This window comes from Grampus griseus, assembly GCF_964374135.1.
Source record: "Grampus griseus genome assembly, chromosome: 6".
NCBI classification, from domain to species: domain Eukaryota; kingdom Metazoa; phylum Chordata; class Mammalia; order Artiodactyla; family Delphinidae; genus Grampus; species Grampus griseus.
This window is the reverse complement of record NC_139000.1, coordinates 99,405,769-99,427,034: the sequence shown is the minus strand read 5'-3', so window position 1 is coordinate 99,427,034 and position 21,266 is coordinate 99,405,769. Positions and strand designations below refer to the sequence as shown.

The 21,266-nt window shown below is 49.0% G+C and overlaps 1 protein-coding gene across 1 annotated transcript in view; it reads left to right on the top strand.

The window, feature by feature from the left end:
* Positions 1 to 6,918: 6,918 nt before the first annotated feature.
* Positions 6,919 to 21,266, top strand: part of BIN3 (bridging integrator 3) — a 44,166-nt gene continuing 29,818 nt past the window's right edge. The window contains exon 1 of the mRNA XM_082656327.1: positions 6,919 to 6,993. Within this exon, the coding sequence (XP_082512453.1) occupies positions 6,986 to 6,993 (8 nt within the window). The 5' untranslated portion in view covers positions 6,919 to 6,985. The remainder of the gene's footprint in view (positions 6,994 to 21,266) is intronic.

The window sequence follows — 21,266 nt, the reverse complement described above, 5'->3', positions numbered from 1 at the left end:
CCATCCTGCTCAGCCCTCGCTGTGGAGAGTTGCTGGCCCCGCAGGTCTCAAGCCCTCTGTGACACCTCAGAGAGGTCCAGAGGCAGCGGCTTGGGCAGAGGGAGGGCAGTTAGACACGGAGGGGCGAGGAGCCTCTTCTTGCAGGGCGCCCCGTGGCCCCGGCTCCTGGAACCTCAGCCTCTGAGGCCTGCGGCCACCTGGCTTTACCTCTGGTTGAAGATCACCCTGAGGGAGGGTCCATGGGGCCCGGGAAGTTGCAGACCCATGTGAGGCAAGGGATGGCTGGACGAGGGTCTAAGACCTGTACTGCACACGGACCTTGGCCTGGCCCTGTGGGGTTTGGGGAATCTGTGCCCCCAACCCCCTCCTCGCACTCACTTAGCCTCCCTTCCCTTCCCTGTGTGCCTTCTTTGGGGGTCCTTTGCTGATCAATCCGGAGGTGCCGCGGGTCAAGGCTGGAGGCGGGCAGCTGGTCTGGCCTCAGTGGCGCCACTGGTTCCTCCTATGTTGTGAGACCCTCTCTACATCCCCGCTCATGCTGGGTACCACCTTCTCGGGTGACCAGATTTACCCTCAGGAAGGCTGGAGTAGTGGCGTCTGCCCCATCTAATTCTTCTGGGTCGGCCTGCTGCAGCGGGGACCTCATTCTTTTCCTTGATGGCCCTCGCCTGCCCCGAAAGGCAGAAGCCTTAACGTGGTGAGCTCCTCTCCCACCCCACAGTCCTTCCAAATACATCCATCCCATATGCACCCTCTCAATCCTGCCCCTTCTTCCCCAGCGGGACCCTTCTCCTCCCCCACTCCTGTGCCAGGCTGAGCTGCTATTTGGGGCTCTGGACGGCCCTGCGGTATAATCAGTGCCCAGGGATAATTGCCACCTGCCCTGCCGGTGTCTGGGGGCTGTCTCGGCCACAGCAGCAGGGGGTGGACGCTGGCAGCCAGGCCTGGAGTGAGGTCAGGCTAGGGCAACGCTCCCCATCCCCCCAGATCTGCTCTTCGCCACCTACAGAACCTGCAAGGATTCCCCATGAAAGCCATGCTCTCCTGGGGGCTGTGCCTACCTGGGAGGCCCTGTGGCTACAGCTGGGAATGGGCGGCCATCCCAGCCAGGGGACAAAAACCTGGAGGTCACTCTATCACCCACAATCATCTCAAAGCCTGTCCCCCCTATACTGTCCCCAGTGGGTACCCTCCCGCAGCTGCAAGCTGACCGCTGGACGGCACCACGGCTGGAGCACGGGCTTTGCAGCTAGGACTTCAGTTTGACGTTCAGCACAAGCTTTCCCGGGGTCAAGCCCTCCAAGCCTCATTGTCCCCCTTCAGGGAGGAGGCAAACGAGATGACATGTGAGAGTAGGTCTCCCATAAATGCCAGCTCCCTGACCTTTTGATACTTTCTTTTCTACTCCGAGGCAGTTTACACAGCCTGGGTTTAAAACACCTGTCGTTCTCACTTGGCTGACTCTACGACGTTGGGCAATCCGTTCAGCCTCGGTTTCCTCATCAATAAAAAGGAGATAATCAGAGGAGCCTCCGCATCAAGTTACTGTGAAAAAGACACGATCTAATACGTGCCAAATGCTTAACGCAGTGCCCGTAAGTGTCAATGGTAGTTACTATTACGGGAAACTTCAGAGGGCAGAGAAGGGGGCTTGGGAGCATCCAGAGGCCAGTTGTAAGACGCTCGGGGGAGCAAAGCCTGAAGAGACAGGCCAGAGCCGATGGAACTAACTACACAGCAACCCTGGCACCTGGACATCCCCTATTGCACTGATGGCCCTGGGGGCTGAGGGTGATTTCTCCCAGGCCTTCTCCCTCTTTTAACCCCGTTTGCTCTAAGGTGCTGCCCTATACGCTTTTTGAGATCAGTGAACACCAGACACCTGTGGATGTTTTAGTTTTAAAAGAGAATCACGGGTTTCCCTGGTGGCGCAGTGGTTAAGAATCCGCCTGCCAATGCAGGGGACACGGGTTCGATCCCTGGTCCGGGAAGATCCCACGTGCCGCGGAGCAACTAAGCCCATGCGCCACAACTACTGAGCCTGTGCTCTAGAGCCCGAGAGCCACAACTGTGGAGCCCGCAAGCCTAGAGGCCGTGTTCCGCAACAAGAGAAGCCACCGCAGTGAGAAGCCCGTGCACTGCAACGAAGAGTAGCCTCCCTCGCCGCAACTAGAGAAAGCCCGTGCACAGCAATGAAGACCCAACGCAGCCAAAAATAAATCTAAAAAAAAATAAAAGAGAATCAGCAGTAGCAAAATCAAGATGAAGTACTTTGATCTTGAGAGATGGAAAAATAAAATTTCTTTTGTCTTTACTGTTAGAGTCCAATGCTAATTTGTCCTGACCCTTGGAACTCTTCACACAGATAGCCATGAGTGGCCTACTAGGGCCACTCAGAGCAGTGACTTCTTCCTAGGGTGGAACAACACTGTTGGGGAGAATGGGCTGCAGGGCTGGGCAGAGAAAACAGGATTCACAGGGCCAGCCAGTCCCTGACACAGCCCAGCGCCATGCCTCTCTATTTCTCTTCCCCAACCAGGCACAGAGCTCCCATCTCTGGCACCTTGGCCAACAGGCCAGACGGGGAGAGCGCCTTAGCTCTCCTGCCCCACCAGCACCACAGCAGGTGCAAAGGCCACTCTGGATAGAAAGATGAGGCCAAAGTACTAGATATCGCCCCCGTGAGGATGGAGAAGAAAAGAGAATGGTGAAGTGTGGAGCGTGGAAAGTGGGTACCATCCCCACCTGCAGGAACTTCTCAACCCCAATCCGAGCCCTGAGGATGCCAGCCCTAAGGCATTTCTTAGCCCCACCACGGCCTGGGTACCAGCCTCACATCACAGCCATGATGACTCCACTGTGCTCTCCCTCATCCTTTTCAGCCACCAGCGCCCCACCTCGGGAGCCACACGTTCAGGGACTTCCTCTGACTTCCCCTTGGTGGACCCACCTGGAGGAACAGGCCACCCAAAGCCAACTTGGACGGCGGGAGCAGTGGGCTCAGTGTTCCTCCCGTGAGCTCTCTTTCCAGTGGACGCCTCCCACTGTGGGGCAAGTCGTCAGGGGGCTGCCCAGGCTTGACAGAGCATCCTTGGACTGATGCCTGGGGCATATGTTGTCCAGGGGGGATTGTTTTCCCTCCTGGTGCGCTCTCTCTCTCTCCCTCACTCGCGTCTCCTCCCTGGCTTCTGTGAGCTAATCAGGGAGCAGGAGGGGGAGGAGGGGGATGCTGCTTGCCTTCCCCGTTATCTGCAGCAATCCACGGTGACTAATGCTCCCAGTTGGTAAAAAGGCAGTGTAATCAAAACACTTTTTTTTTTTAGTCCTTAAAGTTAGTCATTCTCCCAGAGTGGAGGAAAAAAAAGCCCACAGCAGGCACCATGAAATGCAAGCTGAGAGACTCGCGCTGCGGATGGAACTAAAGCATTGGCCATGGCAGCTCCCTGTGGGTCTGAGGCTCTGTCCCTCCTCCTCTGGGCCCCTTGGCTAGCCTTCCTCCGCACCCTCATTTGTTCTTGCTTTCCTCGATAGATATCTGGGCTGTCTGATCCCTGAAGGACTCCCATGCCAAGCTGGGATCTGCCCTTTCCTCTCACCCTGCGAGGTGCTGCCACCTGCTGGTCCTGAGTGCTCCAAACTGGAGGAGGCATATAAAAGCTCCCAGGCCGAGGCTGAGTGCCAGATCTTTTGTTAGTTAGGTGTGTGGTCATGTACTGCCCCCTCCCTTCACCCCAACCCGGCCATGGGCCAGGTTGCCCATGTTGGATTCTCCATTTTTCTACTTATTATTAGCTTCATGCTAATAATAATAACAGTACCTACCTCGTAGAGTCATCGTAAAGATTAAACAGGAACCGCTTAGAATACTGCCTGCCACATCGTGAGTGTTCAATTCACTCATAAAAATAATAACAACAAAATAACAAACTGGAATGTGTACCATCACATTGCCCTTACTCATCCATGGCAGACATTGCTAATCAACCACAGATTTCCCCATCAGTAGAAGATTCCCCAGCATCCTTAGCACAGCACTCCAGCACTCCCTAGATTTCTGTGTGGGGAAGCTGGGAGAGGAAGTATATGACAAGCGCAGAGCTGAGGGTCAATGGGGAGCAGCTGCTTACCAATTACTGCATGAAAAGCTCCAAAGAGAAGTCAGGGGTCTGATGGCAGAGCTGGTAGTTCTTCAACTCCTTTCCCTCTGGTAAATAGCTTTGTCCCCTAAAGTAGATCTCTGCTACCTGAACACTCATTAAACTTCCGGCTTAGGCTTCTGGGGAGAAAGCAGTAGTCACCAGGCTTGAAACCAGGAGCATCTGCCTCTACCCAAAGCTCCTCCACTCTCTGCTTCCACTTAGAAACTGAATTTGCTTGTGTTCTATTCCATCCCACCCACTGAAGGGGCAGGGTCAACCTGTATTGTGCTGTCCTTTGGTTACAGAAGAGAAAGACATAGCTCCCAGCCCTGGGTCTAGAGACCCTGCCCCTGAGTTTTCCCCAACAGTGGGAGGTGTTTGTGCTTCCTCATGCTCAGCTCCCCAGGAATCAGTACATGGCATGCCACACTCACGGAGGGAAGCCTGTGGGTCCACAGGATAGCGGGATGCCTGCCTCAGCCCAGCAGGCCTCGAGCTGAACCAATGAGCCACAGGTAAGTAGACGGAGCTCAGCTCAGGGCAGGCACTCTCCTTACAGACTCCCAGGAAGCCAGCACTGTTCCTAGTCCCCTCAAACGTCCTGCTGGCTACCTGAAAGGTTTGGGGTTGAAAGTAAGCAGCACAGCCTTAGTAGGGCCTCAGTCTGAATCCTTCCATCCCAGAAGGTACATGTTTGGCTTCATTCCAAGACATCCATGATTCCTCAGACCAGCTCACTTCTCTGGGTTTGCCTCTCTGTTTGGGCCCCATCTCACATGCCTTCCCCATTCTCCTGTTTCCTGAGGGCCTCTGGAGTCAACAAGAGAGTTGACTTGGATTCTCAAACTATTGGAGACTTTGGTGATGTGATCCATCTACTCATCTTTTAAATGAGGGGGCCAAGACCCGGAAAGGAGATGGGACTCATCAGCTGTAGGGTTAAAGAACTAGAGCCCAGTACTCCTCCAGATTCTTAATCTAGAACTCATCATTCTTGCCCCGCAGGATGTGGTTTCCACCCCACAGCCCTCAAACAGACTTGCCCTGGGTTACGGCGCTTGCCTAGGTTAATACTTGGAAATTCTTTAGCACTGTGGGGCAATAACCAGGGGAGACAGAGTAGGGGGAAAGGAGGAAGCAGGTGGGGAAGCCATCCACACGCGCTGAAATTCCAGGAGCCTCATAAGCACACTGCACCCTCCGTCCATTTATCACACCCTGTGCAAAGCAGCAAGGACCGTCCTTCCCTTTGCCCACACTCTCTGCCCCAGCTGCCCTTTGGTGACTTCTCTTCTTCCTCTTTACTCTTCAAGGCTGCTCTAGTGCTCATTGCGGCCTGTTTCCTGAGGAGTAACAATGGTGATGAAGCTGATCTGTGTGATGTGCTTGGGGGCCCACTCAAGAATGGAAAGAGAAAATATAAATGAGAGACAACCTCCCCTGGACAATTTTCTGAGCTCCCCTATTCCCCCTGGCCAAGCCCTCCACCCTGCCCTGGGAGGTCAGAACAAACTATACATTTCTTTGCCCTAGTTCATCAGCTTAGCTACTCCCCAAGCATCCCTTATAACACTAAAGCCCATTTGAAGCAGAATTCTTAGAGAGAAGGCCCTTGGGTGTCCAGCAGTTACCAGCAGCCTCACTGCCTGCTGCTCTCTCTTCTAAGGCAGGGAGATTTGGGAGGGTGAGGAAGCCAACTTGGCCCAGAACAGCTTAGGAGGGATTTTGGAAGACCCACGGCAAGTGAGCTGCTTGCCTGGAACTCAGTCCTCTTCTCAGCCACCATAGGTTCCCTCTGCCTGGACTCTCCCCAGCCCTCCCCTCAGACTCACCGGGCCAGCCTGATTTGCCTTCAGGATGTGGCTTACCCATTGGCTCCTCCCAGAAGCCTTCACTAAAACTCCATGTGCAGTTGGGAGTGAGGGGGGGCCTTACAGGCTGCCACAGCACTTTCTTTCCCATCATATATTATTACTTTGCTGCCAGTTTATCTCTCTCTCCAGGTAAGTAGCCCTGGGAGGGCATAAGGGCAGGATCCATACTGCTTTTTCATGGTTGTATCCTTGAAGTTAGCTCAGTGTCTGGCACATTGTAGGAGCCCAATGAATATGTATTAAATGAATGAGCATAAAAATGGAACCATTCACATCATTTGGGTTCTGTAGTGCCGAGCACAGAGGGAAGACTGGAAGACTGGGAGCAACCCTTACTCTTTGTCCTCTTTTGTTGAGTAAATCCACAGAACATGCCAACCTGAAAAGCACTATTCTATTTTCTATTCAGAGCCCTGTGCCATTTTGGAGGAGCGAAGAGATCCATTTGTTTCTTTGCAACAGGTAACTATGTACAGGGTACAAAATTTAAAAGATACAGAAGACCGTAGAGTGAATGTAAGTCTCCCTCACACCCACTCCTTCATCGCTCCTTTCCCCCCTGCCCCCGCTAGACAATTAATTACTGCTACTGTCCCTGGATGAGAAATCTCCTTACAAACTGAAAAACTAAGGCAATTCCCGGTTAAGCAACACGTGTAGTCCGTGGAGGAGAATTTTACCAAGTCAGCGTTTAAGGTACAAAACGCACCCAGGGGTCCTCATGCCCCCGCCACAGGCTAAATCCTCTGGAGCCCCTAAGCCTAGGCGCGAGGGTCGCGGGCCAGGGAAACTCCGCGAAAGCCAGCGGCAGCGGAAGGGTTAATGCGTCTGGCCCCGTCCTCCCGGCCCGCCTCTTCCGGGCAGAGGGGGGCGGAGCCCACGTCACTTCCTGGAGACTGGCTGAATCCGGAAGCGATCCCCCAGGACCGAGGTGCAGCTGAGGACCCCGGCGGCAGGGCCAGCTTCGGGACCATGAGCTGGTGAGTGGGGCCCAGGCGGCGGGGGCAGCTGGAGCCCCCGGCCTGCAATGCGCTTTGCCCTGCGTCCGTCCGACTTGAGTCCCTTGGCCCGCGCTGCCCGCGGACCCTCTGCCCCGGAGCAGGGCCCAGTTGGCCCCAGCCCTTGGGGTCGTTCAAGGGGCTTTCCTCTGGTGCTTTCCTGGAGGCTCCAGCTCTCGGCAGGCCTCACCGGGAGGTGGGGCGGGGGATCCCTTTAGAGTGGGATCCCGCGTCTCTTTGCTGACTCTGTACCAAGGTGCTGGTCCCGTCCGTCTTCTCTCAGCTGCGTGAAGTGAGGGACGCCCCTGTTACCTCCTTTACTAAGTATCCGTTGAGAAATATCCACTTCTCTCTCCCACGTGGGCATCTCTCCACCACTGCCAGGTGGCCCTCACTCTGGCCGTCTGAGCCCAGCTCATGGATCAAAACCCCTAGCTTTCAGACGAGTAGCCTTTGCTCCACTTAGTCTTCAAGAGACAAAACTTGCTTCTCTTTCGGAAGGAGCCAGAATTACACGCCACCCGCACTCCCATTATGGGATTGGACTAATTTTTTTCCAGGGCCTTACACACTCTTTGCTTTCCCTGTTAAATTAACGTAAGTAAGCTTAAATGTTATGGGAACTATCAAGCCATGAGAAAAGAAGCCAGGGAGCCTCAGAGTAGTAGTCACAACTCCAGAGCTGGCACGTGCGTTGCTATGGAACTGTATGATACTTGGCTCATAGTAGACACTTGATCATGTTCAATGGTTGATTTCTTTTGTAAGACTCAGTTTGCCCAAAGGACCTTACCTTCAGGCTTGAGGGCCTGTATATCCACAACCCAAACCTCAGGGCATCCAACTAAAGTGTGCTTGTATGAATACATTGATCCCCGGAGATGTACAAGATGAATCAGTCCTTTTGGAATCCAAGTTACGTTGGCATAGGGTACATGTTTGCCACTCTCTCCTCAGAGTCTAGCCTGTTGCTTTACGAAAAGTGCACATTAGCTAGTTATGAACGAGTGAAGATGGTAGAATATTCTTTAGGAAGGCGCTTGCAGCCTCACATTTGGCCATCAATGGAGACTAAGCTCTGGCCACAGACAACTGATGTCATTCAGTGTCAGGGACAGCCCTGTAATGTAAAATGTAAGCCATTTCTGTCCCCTCCTCCCCCCAGCTTCTTAGACGAAGATTGACCGACAGATGTCAGACAGCACCAGCGCGTGGGGGTCAGCCCCGAGCAACCCCCTAACAAGCCCCAGCAGGAGCTGCTCCTTTTCCCTCCACCTTTGCTCCAGGAGGCCGATGGGGGCTGGAGCCTTAAAAAGCTAACTTTCGCGTCTTGTTATAACCTGGTTAGTGATGGGCATAGTGGCAATCCTTCAATTCCCCTTCCTAGAGGGATTACTTCCTTAAAGGATCAACCTGGGTCCCTTTACTTTGTGATGTAGATGACTTCTTGCCTGCTGCATCTTGAATCTTTGGAGTTCTCTTACCTAATGTCTCCAAAAGCAGACAGTACAAGGTGCTTTACGTTGCCTAGACTGGCATTTACAATTCTTAAGAATGAATTGATCTTTCCTTCACAAATCAGGAGAAGAGTAGAGCAGAGGCCACTAAAGGTAGAGTCGTCTCTGGGTGATCTGAGACGCATTGTTTCCACCTGTCTTACAGAAATCCTTTTTCTGAAAAACTAGTAGCCTATTTCAGGCTGGAGAGAATTGAAATTGACAAGTAACTGCCCAGCCAAAGCTGAGATTTTGTCCAGTAGAATTAATTTAACAATACACACACATCTTGGCACCTCCTTGGACTGAGGGTCACAACCAAAAGGGTGGCTTTGTCCCTCAAAGCTGAGGTTCCTTTCTCTTCCTCCTTAGAGGGCTTCTACGTCATCTCTTGCGTGGCCCCTGACCCTCTCTCCCTGAGAGGGGAATAGCACCAGCGCCTGGGCACACAATTGCACTCAGTTCCTGGCTCAATGGCTGGCAAGGGGACCAGGGCTGGGTCCTTCTGATTCACTCCTGGAGTGGTTTTCCTGCTCCCAGAATGAATCCATCCATTCATCCGAGATTGGAATTTTCAGTGGGGGAAGAGACCAGAGTGACGTAGAGCCGTCATGGGAGTCTGATGCCCAAGGTCAAGTTCACCAAGCACATGGGATATGCCAGCCATCGTCGAATAAGGCCTAGGGGTACGCGGCCCATGGTCCCCAGAGGGTAACCATTGTTCTGGGCTAGGCTGGACTTTCAAAATGTCACAGTGAGAAATGTCCAATATTGGTGCCCTTTGCACACTGTGGACTTTGCATGAAGAGTGAGAGGTCTTTGTTCTCTGCTTCCTCAGTGCATGCAGCCCGCCCACCGCCTGTTTGTTTAGTGGGCACTTGCTGCCTTCCTGTACCATCTACTCATCCATCCGTCCACTGATCTGCTTTTCAGCAAGGTGGCCCAGTGGTGGGCTCTGCTCGGAGGAAGGCATTTGATGTTTACATCTCAGATCACTGATCCACCTCTTGGCCCCAAGCCAAGTGCTGCTTTCTTACCCTTCCTCCTCCGTGTCACCCCCCTCTCCGTGTGTGTGTGTGTGTGTGTGTGTGTGTGTGTGTGTGTGTGTTGTGTGTCTTTATTATGGTGTGGAGGGAGAATTAAATGGAATTAAGGATAGTGACCTTAATCTTGCTTAGCTGTCTCCAGGACCCATAGCCTTCCTTGGAACCACACACCTTCATGGTGATCTTAGGCTTCAATGACGAGGAAAAAGGAGCACTGCTGGAGGAAATCGTCCTATACCTAGAGGTTCAGGAGTCTGACTCAGAAGGAAGGAAATTAAAGTCAGTGCAGATAAATTTGGTAGGAGTTGGAGTGCTGAGTTCAGGCTCTGGTTCCCTCATTCTCAGTGTGGCCTGGTTAGGCGTCTGATCTTCCTCTGTCTTGTTTTCTCCACTTATAACACGGAATGGATAAGCTCAGCTGATACTTTGTCACCCAGACCTGTTGTGAAAAGAAAGGAAACCCTGGGCTTCCCTGGTGGCGCAGCGGTTGAGAGTCTGCCTGCCGATGCGGGGAACACGGGTTCGTGCCCCGGTCCGGGCAGATCCCACATGCCGCGGAGCAACTGGGCCCGTGAGCCATGGCCGCTGAGCCTGCGCGTCTGGAGCCTGTGCTCCGCAACGGGAGAGGCCACAGCAGTGAGAGGCCCGCGTACCGCAAAAAAAAAAAAAGAATGGAAACCCTGCGGATGCTATTTTGTTTTCTGACTCTTCTGGGCTCTTCTGCCCCTTAAATATTGGTATTCCTCAGGGAACATCTTTTTTTTTTTTTTCCTGTTCTCACCATGTATACCCTCCCCATCATCTTCAGGATAAAGGCCTAACTCTGGGCCATGGCCTAACTAAGGCCTAACTAACTGGAGACTGGAGGCCATGGCCTAACTAAGGCCCTTCTGGATCTGGCTGTCCCCCTTCACTCCTGTGTCCAAGCTTCTCCTGGTCTCTCGTGCCCCTGCTCCTCTGTGCGTGCCATTCCCCTGCCCAAAATGCCCTTTACTCCCCTCACCTCCCCACCCGCCATCCCCCAGGCCAACATCCACTCATCCTTAAAGAGTCAGGGCAGGCTTCAGCTCCTCTGAGGGTCTTCCCTGAACGGCCCCCCACACCCTGCCAAGCTGAGTGGGGTGCCCCTCCTCTGACCACCGTTAGCATCTGTACTTGAATTCTTGGCTTACTTTTCAGTCAGCCCACCAGTCCATGAGCTGTTGAAAGCAGAGGCTGTCTCTTGGTCACCACTGTATCCCTAGCGCTGTTCCCGGCAATCAGTAAATGTTTACAGAATGTATGAATGAGGACTTTCTTCCCATTTACTGACTTGCCTTCACTCAGGAAAAAATTTAAGATAAAAATGTGCAAAAGCTACTGGCCACTTCCTGAAGTGAAGAGCCTCTAAGCGTGCTATTGTTAACATGAAGAAGTGGCTTCCGAGGCTCTCTGAGGCTGTCTCTGTTCTCTGCCCTCCCCTCCCCACCCTTCCCCCACCCAAACTCCTTTATTCTCGAGCTCCATGGTGCTTCTCTTGTAGTACTCCCACGCTATCCACGTATCACAAACGTGCGCCTCTCTCCCACATAAAGTCCGTGAGAGCATGATCTACAGCTTCTCCATCTGTGTGTACACATACTGTCTTGCACATAGTGGGTACCTAATCGGTAATTGTCAAATGAAGTGGATGGAATGTAAAGAAGGACGGTAAACTGCTGGATCAGAGGGAACCATCCATGCAATTGCAAACATTTTCTCCGTGGAGTCTCTTTTCCCTCTAGCATCACCAGTGCTATCTTACATTCATATAGTGCTTTTAACTTTGCACAGTACTTTCCCATCCATTCTCTGATATCATCGCCACATCTACCCTTTGAATTTTGCAGTTCAGGTCTGATTATCTCCCTTTGACAACTTACCCGAATTCACTCACCTGGCGGAACTGGAACTGAAACCTGCATCTCCTGAGTATTCCCTGTGCTTAAACAGGAACATTAGGAAAGTGGAAGACCATTCCCAAGCTGATTGGATCCCAAAGGAAGGTGTCTGACTTTGCTAGGCTGTATTGACACCACCGGGTTGGTAGTGAATTACAGGAAGTGACCAGTTTTCACAGGTAAAGTGATAGAGGAAGTCCTGTGTCCTGCAGACCTCCAGGTATTCTGGACCATCTCAGCTTCTTCCTATTCTGGGGCCTCCCTGCATGGGGCAGCCTTATCACTTGCTTCTGTGACTTTGGACAGACCAGGCTCTCCCCAAGCTTCTTCCTCCTGTGTAAACAGCATAGTAATGCCTAGAAGACAGGGACCCCATGAGGAACCCATGAGATTCTATATTCAACATTGTTTTGGGAACAAACGTAAAACTCTTCTTTCAGCCTTTCGTAACAAGGGGGGAAGGGACCTTTTCCCGATTTTGGAGTAGTTGGAAAGAGTCAAGTACCTTGAGTCCCACAGCTTCACAGTCAAAGGTGTTTTCTTGTATATTATACTTTTAAGTAAATGTGTTGAGGTAGCTTTCAAATTGGCAGTTAAACTATTAAAGTTGTTTTCCCAAAACCATTATTCTGGTGGCTAATCTATTAAGTAGAGCCCAGTATAGTTTGTTGCACACAGATAGTGCTCAATGAATCTTTGTTGATTTAATGCATATCAAACAGTTTTTAATGTACAAGGGCCTGTGCTTAACACTGGGAGACATTCAAAATGCTTTAAGAATCCATCCTTGTCTTCGGCCGGTGTATGGAAAGTGCCAGAGGTTCGCAAGAATGACAGCAGATCACTAAACGTCCCTGTGGCAGCATCAAGAAAGACTTCAAGCAGAGGCTGTGATTTTAACTGAACCTTGACGTAGCAAGCGTGTCCTGTTGCGGTGGGGAACAGGAGAGGGGTGTGCAGGTTAGAAGAATGGTGTGAAAAGGGTGTGTGGAGACAGAATGCGTGAAGAGTGTTGGGGGCAGGCAGTCAGGAGGCCAGCTTGGGTTTAGTAAATAGTGATTTGGGTGGAAGCTTCATTGATGAAAGCTGGCACTCTGGTTGGGGCCATACTGTAAGCACTTTTAGTGCCATGCTGAGGAATTGAAATTGAGCCTAGGCTTCTGAAAATTGAAGGTTTTTGAGCAGGGAAGTGGCAGGGCAAAAGCAATGATTTTTGTCAGGTTAATTTGGCAGTGGCCTGCAGGACAACTCAGAAAAGAGAAAGAATGGAGTTGGGGGCGGGATACCTTGGACAGTGGCTTCCGACGTTTTTTGACCACAGCTTGCAGTCAGAAATGCCTTTGATATCAACAGACACAAACACACACACACACACACACACACACACACACACACGAAATAAGTTTCACATTGTATGTGTACAATGCACTCAGATATTTTCTACTATGTTTTGTTTTGTTTTTTAAAGCATGACCCACTTCAGTTGATTTCGTGACTAATTTTGATAGATGTTTACAATGGAATGATGTGTGGCAGTGTAAATGATCGGTGAGGGATGGCTGTTCTACACACCCCGGTTTGAAAAACACTTTTCTAGGAGTTTATTACAAATATTCAGACTAGAAGCTTATACCTGTGACTCCAGCCAGGTAAAGATAGTGTTCTTTATTTGGTTGTTTGTCATTGGTTATAAATGAGGAGTACAGAAGGGGCGGCTGTAAAGAACGCTGGCTGGTTCTGCATAAGAACTTATTGCATAGATTTGAAAGCCGCCAACCACTTTATATAGAAAAGAAAACCCAGGTAGACAAAAGCCTAAATCAAGATGTTCCATTGGGCTTCCCTGGTGGCGCAGTGGTTGAAAGTCCGCCTGCCGATGCAGGGGACACGGGTTCGTGCCCCAGTCCGGGAAGATCCCACATGCCACAGAGCAGCTGGGCCCGTGAGCCATGGCCGCTGAGCCTGTGTGTCCGGAGGCTGTGCTCTGCAACGGGAGAGGCCACAACAGTGAGAGGCCCGCGTACCCCCAAAAAAAAAAGTTCCATTTATTAGTAATCAGGGAGAGCAGATTAAACCAACATTGAGAAATGAAATGTCATTTCACAGCCATCAGACTGGCAAAAATGGGCAATTTAGTCTGGCAATGCCAAGTATCTGAGGATGAGGAGCGGTGGGAACTGGCATCTGCTGAGTGGGGTGGCAGGGTGGGGAACTGACGCAATTACTGGGAGATTTTGTAGTGCCTCACACAGCCAAAGACGGGCCTGCCCCTCACCCAGAGAAACTTCTGCACCTGTGCAGCAGGAGACCTGAGCAGAAATGTCCGCTGCTTCATTGTTTATACATGTCTAGCCTCTGAAGAATGGGAAAATAAAACATGGTGTCATTACATAGTGAAATACGCAGTGTCAAAATGAATGAAGTGAGCCATGTGTATCAGCAGGGGCAAATCTCAGAAACATAAGGCCCAACATAAAAGACTAGTTTGGAAATGATACATTCAATATTGTACTATTTGTATAAAGTTTAGATCTGTAAAACAACACTATGTTGTGCTTATGGATTCAAACTTACGAAGCAAAAGTATAGGATTAATAAACACTGAATTCGGGGTAGTGGTTACCTCAAGGATAACAGGAGGGAGGGAAGGAAGGAAATGGGATCAGGCTGGAGCACTCAGGGAGCTTCAGCAGTATCTGTGCTGGTGTGCTGCTTGAAGAATAAGACCCGAAGCAAGTACGGCTCAGTGTTAGAATTTGACAATGCTAGGTGGTGGGTACATGAGTATTTATTATATGTGCTCTGCTCTATAATTTTCTGAGTGTTTCCAATACTTCTGTAACTGTCGTCATGCCTAGCCTGACCAGTATCATGGCTAAGGCTGACCTCATAGCAGGAGAATTATTGCCTCCTGTGGCCAAAAGCTGGGGATGACCGAGGCAGGCAGGCCTAGAAGTGGGTTTCCATCCCAGCCCTCGTTCTGCTTCTAGGGACCAAACCTTCAACAGAGAAGAGGAAACAGTGGAGTGAAAGCTCTTTTTAAGATTCCTGGTTGGTAAGGGACAAGTGAGAATGAGATTAGAGCTAGTGCCTCAGCTGGTCTGGTGCTTCTCAGAGTGTCTGCCCTCAGCCACTGTGAACCCATCAGAGTGGAAGTCAGGCCGTAGGAGGCTTCTCTCTGGCTTGTTCAGTAGGCAGGACAAGGCTTTCACCTCCAAATGTCTTCTGATTCCCTATTATAAAATGGGAAAACCGAGTTTCTACTTCCTCTTATCTTAGCAGGTTAGAATGAGAATAGGTAGTAACTTGTCTGTCAAATATTAGGAGTTTCTTAAAGAGCTGCCGGAAAAAAAAAAAAAATCCAACCACCTCCCTGAATCGCCTTCCTTCCTCTCTTTTCTCGACCTTTGGATGCTCCATCAGCCTCCAAACTTGGGTCACAAATCCTTTTACTACTCACGAGGAAGTCACCACTCAATTTTAAGCAAATATATTAACTTGGACCTGGTAGTGGTGATTATGGCAGGGACTCCTGCGTGCTCCCCAAACAGAAAACAACCATTTCAGGTTTCCTAACCATACTTACCTCTGTGTAATTTTGTGCAAGTCCCCCATCTGGGCATCAGTTTGATCACCATCATCAAAATACCACCACCATCATCTTTACGACAGGTACTCCCAGGCTGCTTACTGTAGGCTGGGAACTATTTTAAAGATTAAACTCACTTAGCTTTCACAGCGACCCTATAAAATAGGTATATTATGATCCTATTTTATAGACAGGGAAACTGAGACACAGGGAAATTAGGTAAGTTATCCAAGTCTCAGAGCTGGCAGCTGGCGGAGCCAGATCTTGAACCCAGGCAGCCTGGCTCCACAGTCCGCCCCCTCATCCAGTGCGCCGTCTCTTGGGTGAAATATGGGAGGGCAGCACTCTGAATGAGCTGACATATCGGAAGCACCTAGCGCAGACACTGGCAATAGTAGATGCTCAATAAATGATCACTTTAATTGGATGATCTCACTCAACATTCTGTGATTCATTCTGTCTTTCCTTTTCAGCGGTCAGCCCGGGGAGCATGGGGAAGGGGGGATCACAGCTGAGCTGGGCCATTGTTCTGGTCAAGTAACAAATCAGCCAAGTCACAGAGTTGTGCCTTTTATTTTTAAACACACACATACCTCCTCGGACTGGTGGCAAGCGAGAGTGGTGTTGTCTGTGCTCTGGTTCGGAATCCAGCTAATTTAGGGGAAGGACTGAGGTGGGGCTGGAGAGGCTATGGTCATAGGCACTGGAAATGGATCCTTCACAGCTCAGGCCATTTCCCCTTCTGATGGGGTGGGTCTCTCACGTCCTTGCTTGGGCTGAACTTTCCTTGGCCCCGGGCATTGTGGCCAGCTGGCCCTTCAGAGAGGATGGCATCCAACAAGCAGCTGCTCCGCCGGAGCCAGCTGACTCTCCGTAAACCCTGCCCTGGCCCCGGCCCACTGTTTTCTCTCTCCGATTGTCAAGGTAGTGGTAGCCTTGGTGGGGCCTCAGACCAGAGAAGGCAGCGACCGGAGGATAGAGTGACAGAAGGATGGGGGAGGAGGGGCTTGTCCTTCCAGCCTGCAGAAGCTGCTGCCTTTCGCCCACCTTCCTGCTCTTGCCGAGACAGTGACTCAGGCCCAGACCACTCCCCGGAGAGCCAGGATTTCAGCCACTATCTGCTGCCTCCTACTCTTTGCTCAGCCCTCCCTTCGTTCTCACCTCCCTCCCCTCCCCCCACGCCCCACCCCCAAAACTGTGATCTTTGCCCAGCTGGAGATATCGGGATGATACACGGTTGGGTTGACTGAATCATTCCAGGGTTCTCTCCACCCCCGGGCAAGGCCTCGGCCCATTCAGGCTCAGTAGAAACAAATTCTGGAGGCCCAGTGAAGGCCAGGGAGGAGGGGGTAGGTTTTAGCTTCTTTAAGCTGTTCTTGGTAATGGAGTGGAGGACTCTCCAAAGAAGATGGGGCTCGGGGAATCTGCTGGGGTGACCAGGGGATCCCCACCCAGCTGCCATCCGGGCCTGCCTCTCGTCTCTGCCTCTGCAGTGGAGGGGGTGGGGAAACAAAAGATTGAGAAACCTAGCAAATCGAAAATGCACAAGAGCTGGTTTTGTAAATAGACATTACCCAAGAGCAGGAGTTTTTGGGGAAAGGTTTTCCTGAGACAGACAGAATTAGCCAACTGGCATCATGCTGCTAATAGAGATATTTACTGTTTGAAAAAGTATATTTGTAGCTTTGGAGAACATCCTGTTGACTTTTCTTTATTGTGAAAGAAAATAGAACCCTTTTTCTTCCCCCCTTTCCCTCTGTACACACAGAACTTTTTTTTTTCTTTTTTGAGGTGGGGCATGTTGGGGGTTGGAGAAGGGTAGGGCTGAGAGAAATGTTTTCTCCATTTTGTTGCCGAGACCAAAATACCCCTCCTCCTGCCCTCTGGTGCTCATATTTATGGAATGGCAAGCAGAACAAAGTAAAGAATCCTACTCCAGGGGCCGGGAGCTCACAGCCTTCATGATGGTTTCCAGAACGTAGAGATTCTCTGGGGAGCAAGCCCAGTCTCCTCTCTGGATCTCTGCGTACCCGCCCGATTCCAGGGGGAGAGCCCTGAGGAAAGCTGTGAGAAGGAGGAGGAACAAAAGTCTGGAAGCCCCCTGCCCCAGAGCCCCAGCCGTGCCAGGACAGCACTGCTCTGAGATGCTCTGATACTGTCAGTCTTGCCGCACACTTTCCAAAGCAGTCGCTTCTCCTGAGGACGTCCCTGGGTTCCTGCGGGGGCCTAGACCGCAGGGTGAAATCAAGAGGTCAAGGAGAAGAAGAGGCAGGAGAGTCAGTTGACGTGCAGTTGCTTTGCTCTTTCGTCTCACCATCTTTCACGTCAGTGGCAGAGAATCCGATCCCTCCATCAGGGCACCTGCCCCAGTTTTCTGGCTCTTTCTCTGGCAGAGTGGAGTACGTTTGCTGTTTGGCAGCCTGAGAATAAACCCAGGAGACTCTTCTCCTTTCATATTTCCTCTCAGGCTCTTGAAAATGTTTTCCCTTGACCCATACTCTGATAACTTCGCCAGGCTTTACTGCCAGTGCCAAAGGCCAGCTTCGTTCTCTCCGTCTCCACTGAATTTACTTTCCCTTGACCCAGGCTGATACTTGTAGCTGGCGATGCCTTTTTAGGTTTTATTTTACTCAGGTAAGGATTGGGAGACCAAGGACAATGATATTACCTTTCTTTGTTCTTTATATAGCCTGATCTAAGAGTAGCTTTTTTCAGGAACCCTAAATTAGAGTATGGTATTTGATAGGGCCCCTGGGCCAATAGACTCATTTTACTCATTCATTTAATCATTCATTCCCTGCTTACTATGTGTATGAAGCCAGACTGTAAGCTCCATGAGATCATAGAATGAGTCTGCCGTATTCATCCTGATATCCCTAGAACCTCGTGTAGTGCTAGGCATGAAGGAGGCCCCTAATACATATTTACTGACTGTTCATTCAGTAAAAGGTTGAAAATAGCACTGTGCCTAGTACAGCACTTGACAGGAGTTGCAGAGAAGCATAACATTGAGTCCCTACCCTTGAGGTGCTTTTGTGTCATAATCAGAAAGCAAGATGTATGCACATCAAAGTTAATTAACCTGTACCTTTAACCAAGCAGAGCTCACTTCAGTAATGGAAGGATGGCTCAGTCTTAGGACATGTATTCACACAGTTCGTCACAGCACTAGGTCATAGGAGAACCAACAGGTCCACCAAGTGCATGCTGAAAAGGCATTGATATAATTCAAAAATCCAGTCTTTGTATCTTTCAGTAAACTAGAAACAGAAAAATATTTCCTTACTATTAGCCTCCTAAATAAACCAGGAGCCCTCTTCGTATTTTATAGTGAAAGATCAAACTTGAAGTATTCTTACTAAAGTGAAAAACATTTTTCTGTAATTTTTAGCCAATGCCGTAATACAAGACAAAAATAGGTATTAAATATTGGGGAAGAAGAGGGAAATTTTACAGTTATTTTAAAATGGTATCACTGTCTACTTGGAAAACCCAATTAGTTCTTTTTTTTTTTCCCAGCCAAATTTCTTGGGCTATGTAGGTTAGGTGTATAGCTGTGGTGATTGGTTGTGGGGTAAATATTTAACACCCACTAGCTTTCCTGTGTACTAGGAAGATGAAATGAAAAAGAGAATCCATTTATAGTATAACCAAAAATATAAAATTCCATGGAATGTACCTAAGACATGTGTAGGGCAAAAAAATTCACAGATAAGTGTTACTTTTGGATGTTAATATTTAACTAAACAAATGTAGAGGACCTATGTGAAAAAAAACTCTTAAGACTAAAGGGCATAATAAAAAGACTTGAATGACTGGAGAGAAGTATTTTGGCCCTCAATGAGCAAACCTAATATTTATAAAGATGTAGGTTCTTCAAAAGTTAATCTATAAATATAATGTATTTTCAGTAATTAATATCCTGATTTGGAAGGGGAAACACAGCAGATGATTTTGAATTTCATCTTAAATATGAAAACAAAATTAAAATAGCCAAATTACCTGAAAAAGAAATGTAATGAGAAGGGATTTGCTTACTAGGTATCAAGATCTGTTTTAAACCTAAATAATTAAATTTGTGTTATTGTCAAAAGAGTAGACAGATCTATGGTATAGAGCGGAAGTATTTAATGCTGATAAAATGATTTTTCAAAGATAGATTATTTTTTTAATTCATTCATTTATTTATTTTTGCTGCATTGGGTCTTTGTTGCTGCAAGCCGGCTTTCTCTAGTTGCAGTGCGCAGGCTTCTCACTGCAGTGGCTTCTCTTGTTGCGGAGCACAGGCTCTAGGCGGGCAGGCTTCAGTAGTTGTGGCTCGCAGGCTCTAGAGCGCAGGCTCAGTAGTTGTGGCGCACAGGCTTAGTTGCTCTGTGGCATGTGGGATCTTCCTGGACCAGGGCTCGAACCCATGTCCCCTGCATTGGCAGGCGGATTCTTAACCACTGCGCCACCAGGGAAGTCCCAAAGATGGATTATTTTTTAAATCATGTTAAAACAACTGGTTAGCCATACACTCAAACTCTACATGGAGTAAAGATTTAAATATAAAAGACAAACCACTAAAATTCATATGAAAATTCAAGGGACACAGAATAGCGAAAACAATCTTGACGAAGAAGAACAAAGTTGGAGGACTCACACTTCCCAATCTCAAAACTTACTACAAAGCAACGGTAACTAAGACAATGTGGTACTAGCAATAAAGATAGATATGTAGATCAATGGAATAGAATTGAGAATCCAAAAATAAACCTTTATACTGATGGTCAGTTGATTTTTAACAAGGATGCCAGTTCAATGGAGAAGGAATAGTCTTTTCAACAGACGGTACTGGGATAACTGGATAGTCACATGCAAAAGAATGAAGTAGGATCCTTACCTACACCATATTAAAAAATTAGAAAACACAAAAGGCCACATGTTATATAATTCCATTTATATGAAATGTCCAGAACAGGCAAATCCATGGAGCCTGAAAGTGTCTTTGTACCACACTACAAAATGGTGAATGACTGCTAATAGATACAGTGTTTCCTTTTGGGTGATGAAAATATTCTAAAATTAGCTAGTGGTGGGAATTCCCTGGCAGCCCAGTGGTTAGGACTCTGCTCTTTCGCTGCCAAGGGAGCAGGTTTGATCCCTGGTCAAGGAACTAAGATCCAGCAAGCCACGCAGCATTGCCAAAAAAAATAAAATTAGTTGTAGTGATGGTTGCACAACTCTGTGAATACAGCCAAAACACCAAATTGTACACTTTAAAAGGATGAATGTTACAGTATGTGAATTACATCTCATAAAGTTGTTATTTAAAATTAATAAAGCAGTTTCTGAGTAAAGGTGACAAATTGTGGGATTTGTGCAGGAGATAAAACCAGGTGTATATAATAACATACTACATATACATCTATAATGTATAACACATTATACATTATAATGTATAATAATGTACATCTATTTTATCTCCCTCAGAAATCCCACACAAAGCACAGTGAGGTGATTTTTTTTAAGTCATAAACCTACCAATTCAGGGAGAATAGAACAGACATTGACAACATTTGGGGATTGGAATGCAGTGACATGGGGTAACTGACTTGGCAGTTCCCAGAAGGCCAGGTGGTGAACTGGCATTTAGGAAAACCAAGAACTTACATCACAGAATCCTCAAAGGTTCAGGAACTGGTGACACTAGGTACCTCTAGGAGTGGGCTGAAGCCGAACACTCAGATCAGGGGGATTGGTTGAAAGCTGCTTATGAATAAGTTGAGAGTCCTACCATCTCCTCCCCAACGCCATTTCACTGGACACTGTCCCCACCTCACCCTAGCAGAAGAATGAAGGGGCCCCACCCCTGGAGAGTGAAGCAGGGAGTTTGTCTACTAGGGCACACAGAGGGGGATTTACTGTGTGAAACTAATGAAGCTTAAGCCTCAGGGCCCCTCGCTTACATGGACCTTGTCCGGGGCCCTAGAAGGAACCCTAGCCATGTGTTCAAATGATCCTGTGTTTCTGTAAACTTCGAAAATGTATTTATACTGCACTCAGCTAAGAATATCTCTGCCTTCCTTTCCTCCTTTTTTTTAAAATTAATTATTTATTGGAGTCTAGTTGATTTACAATGTTGTGTTAGTTTCTGCCGTACAGCAAAGTGAATCAGCCACGCATATCCACTCTTTTTTAGATTCTATTCCCATATAGCTCATTA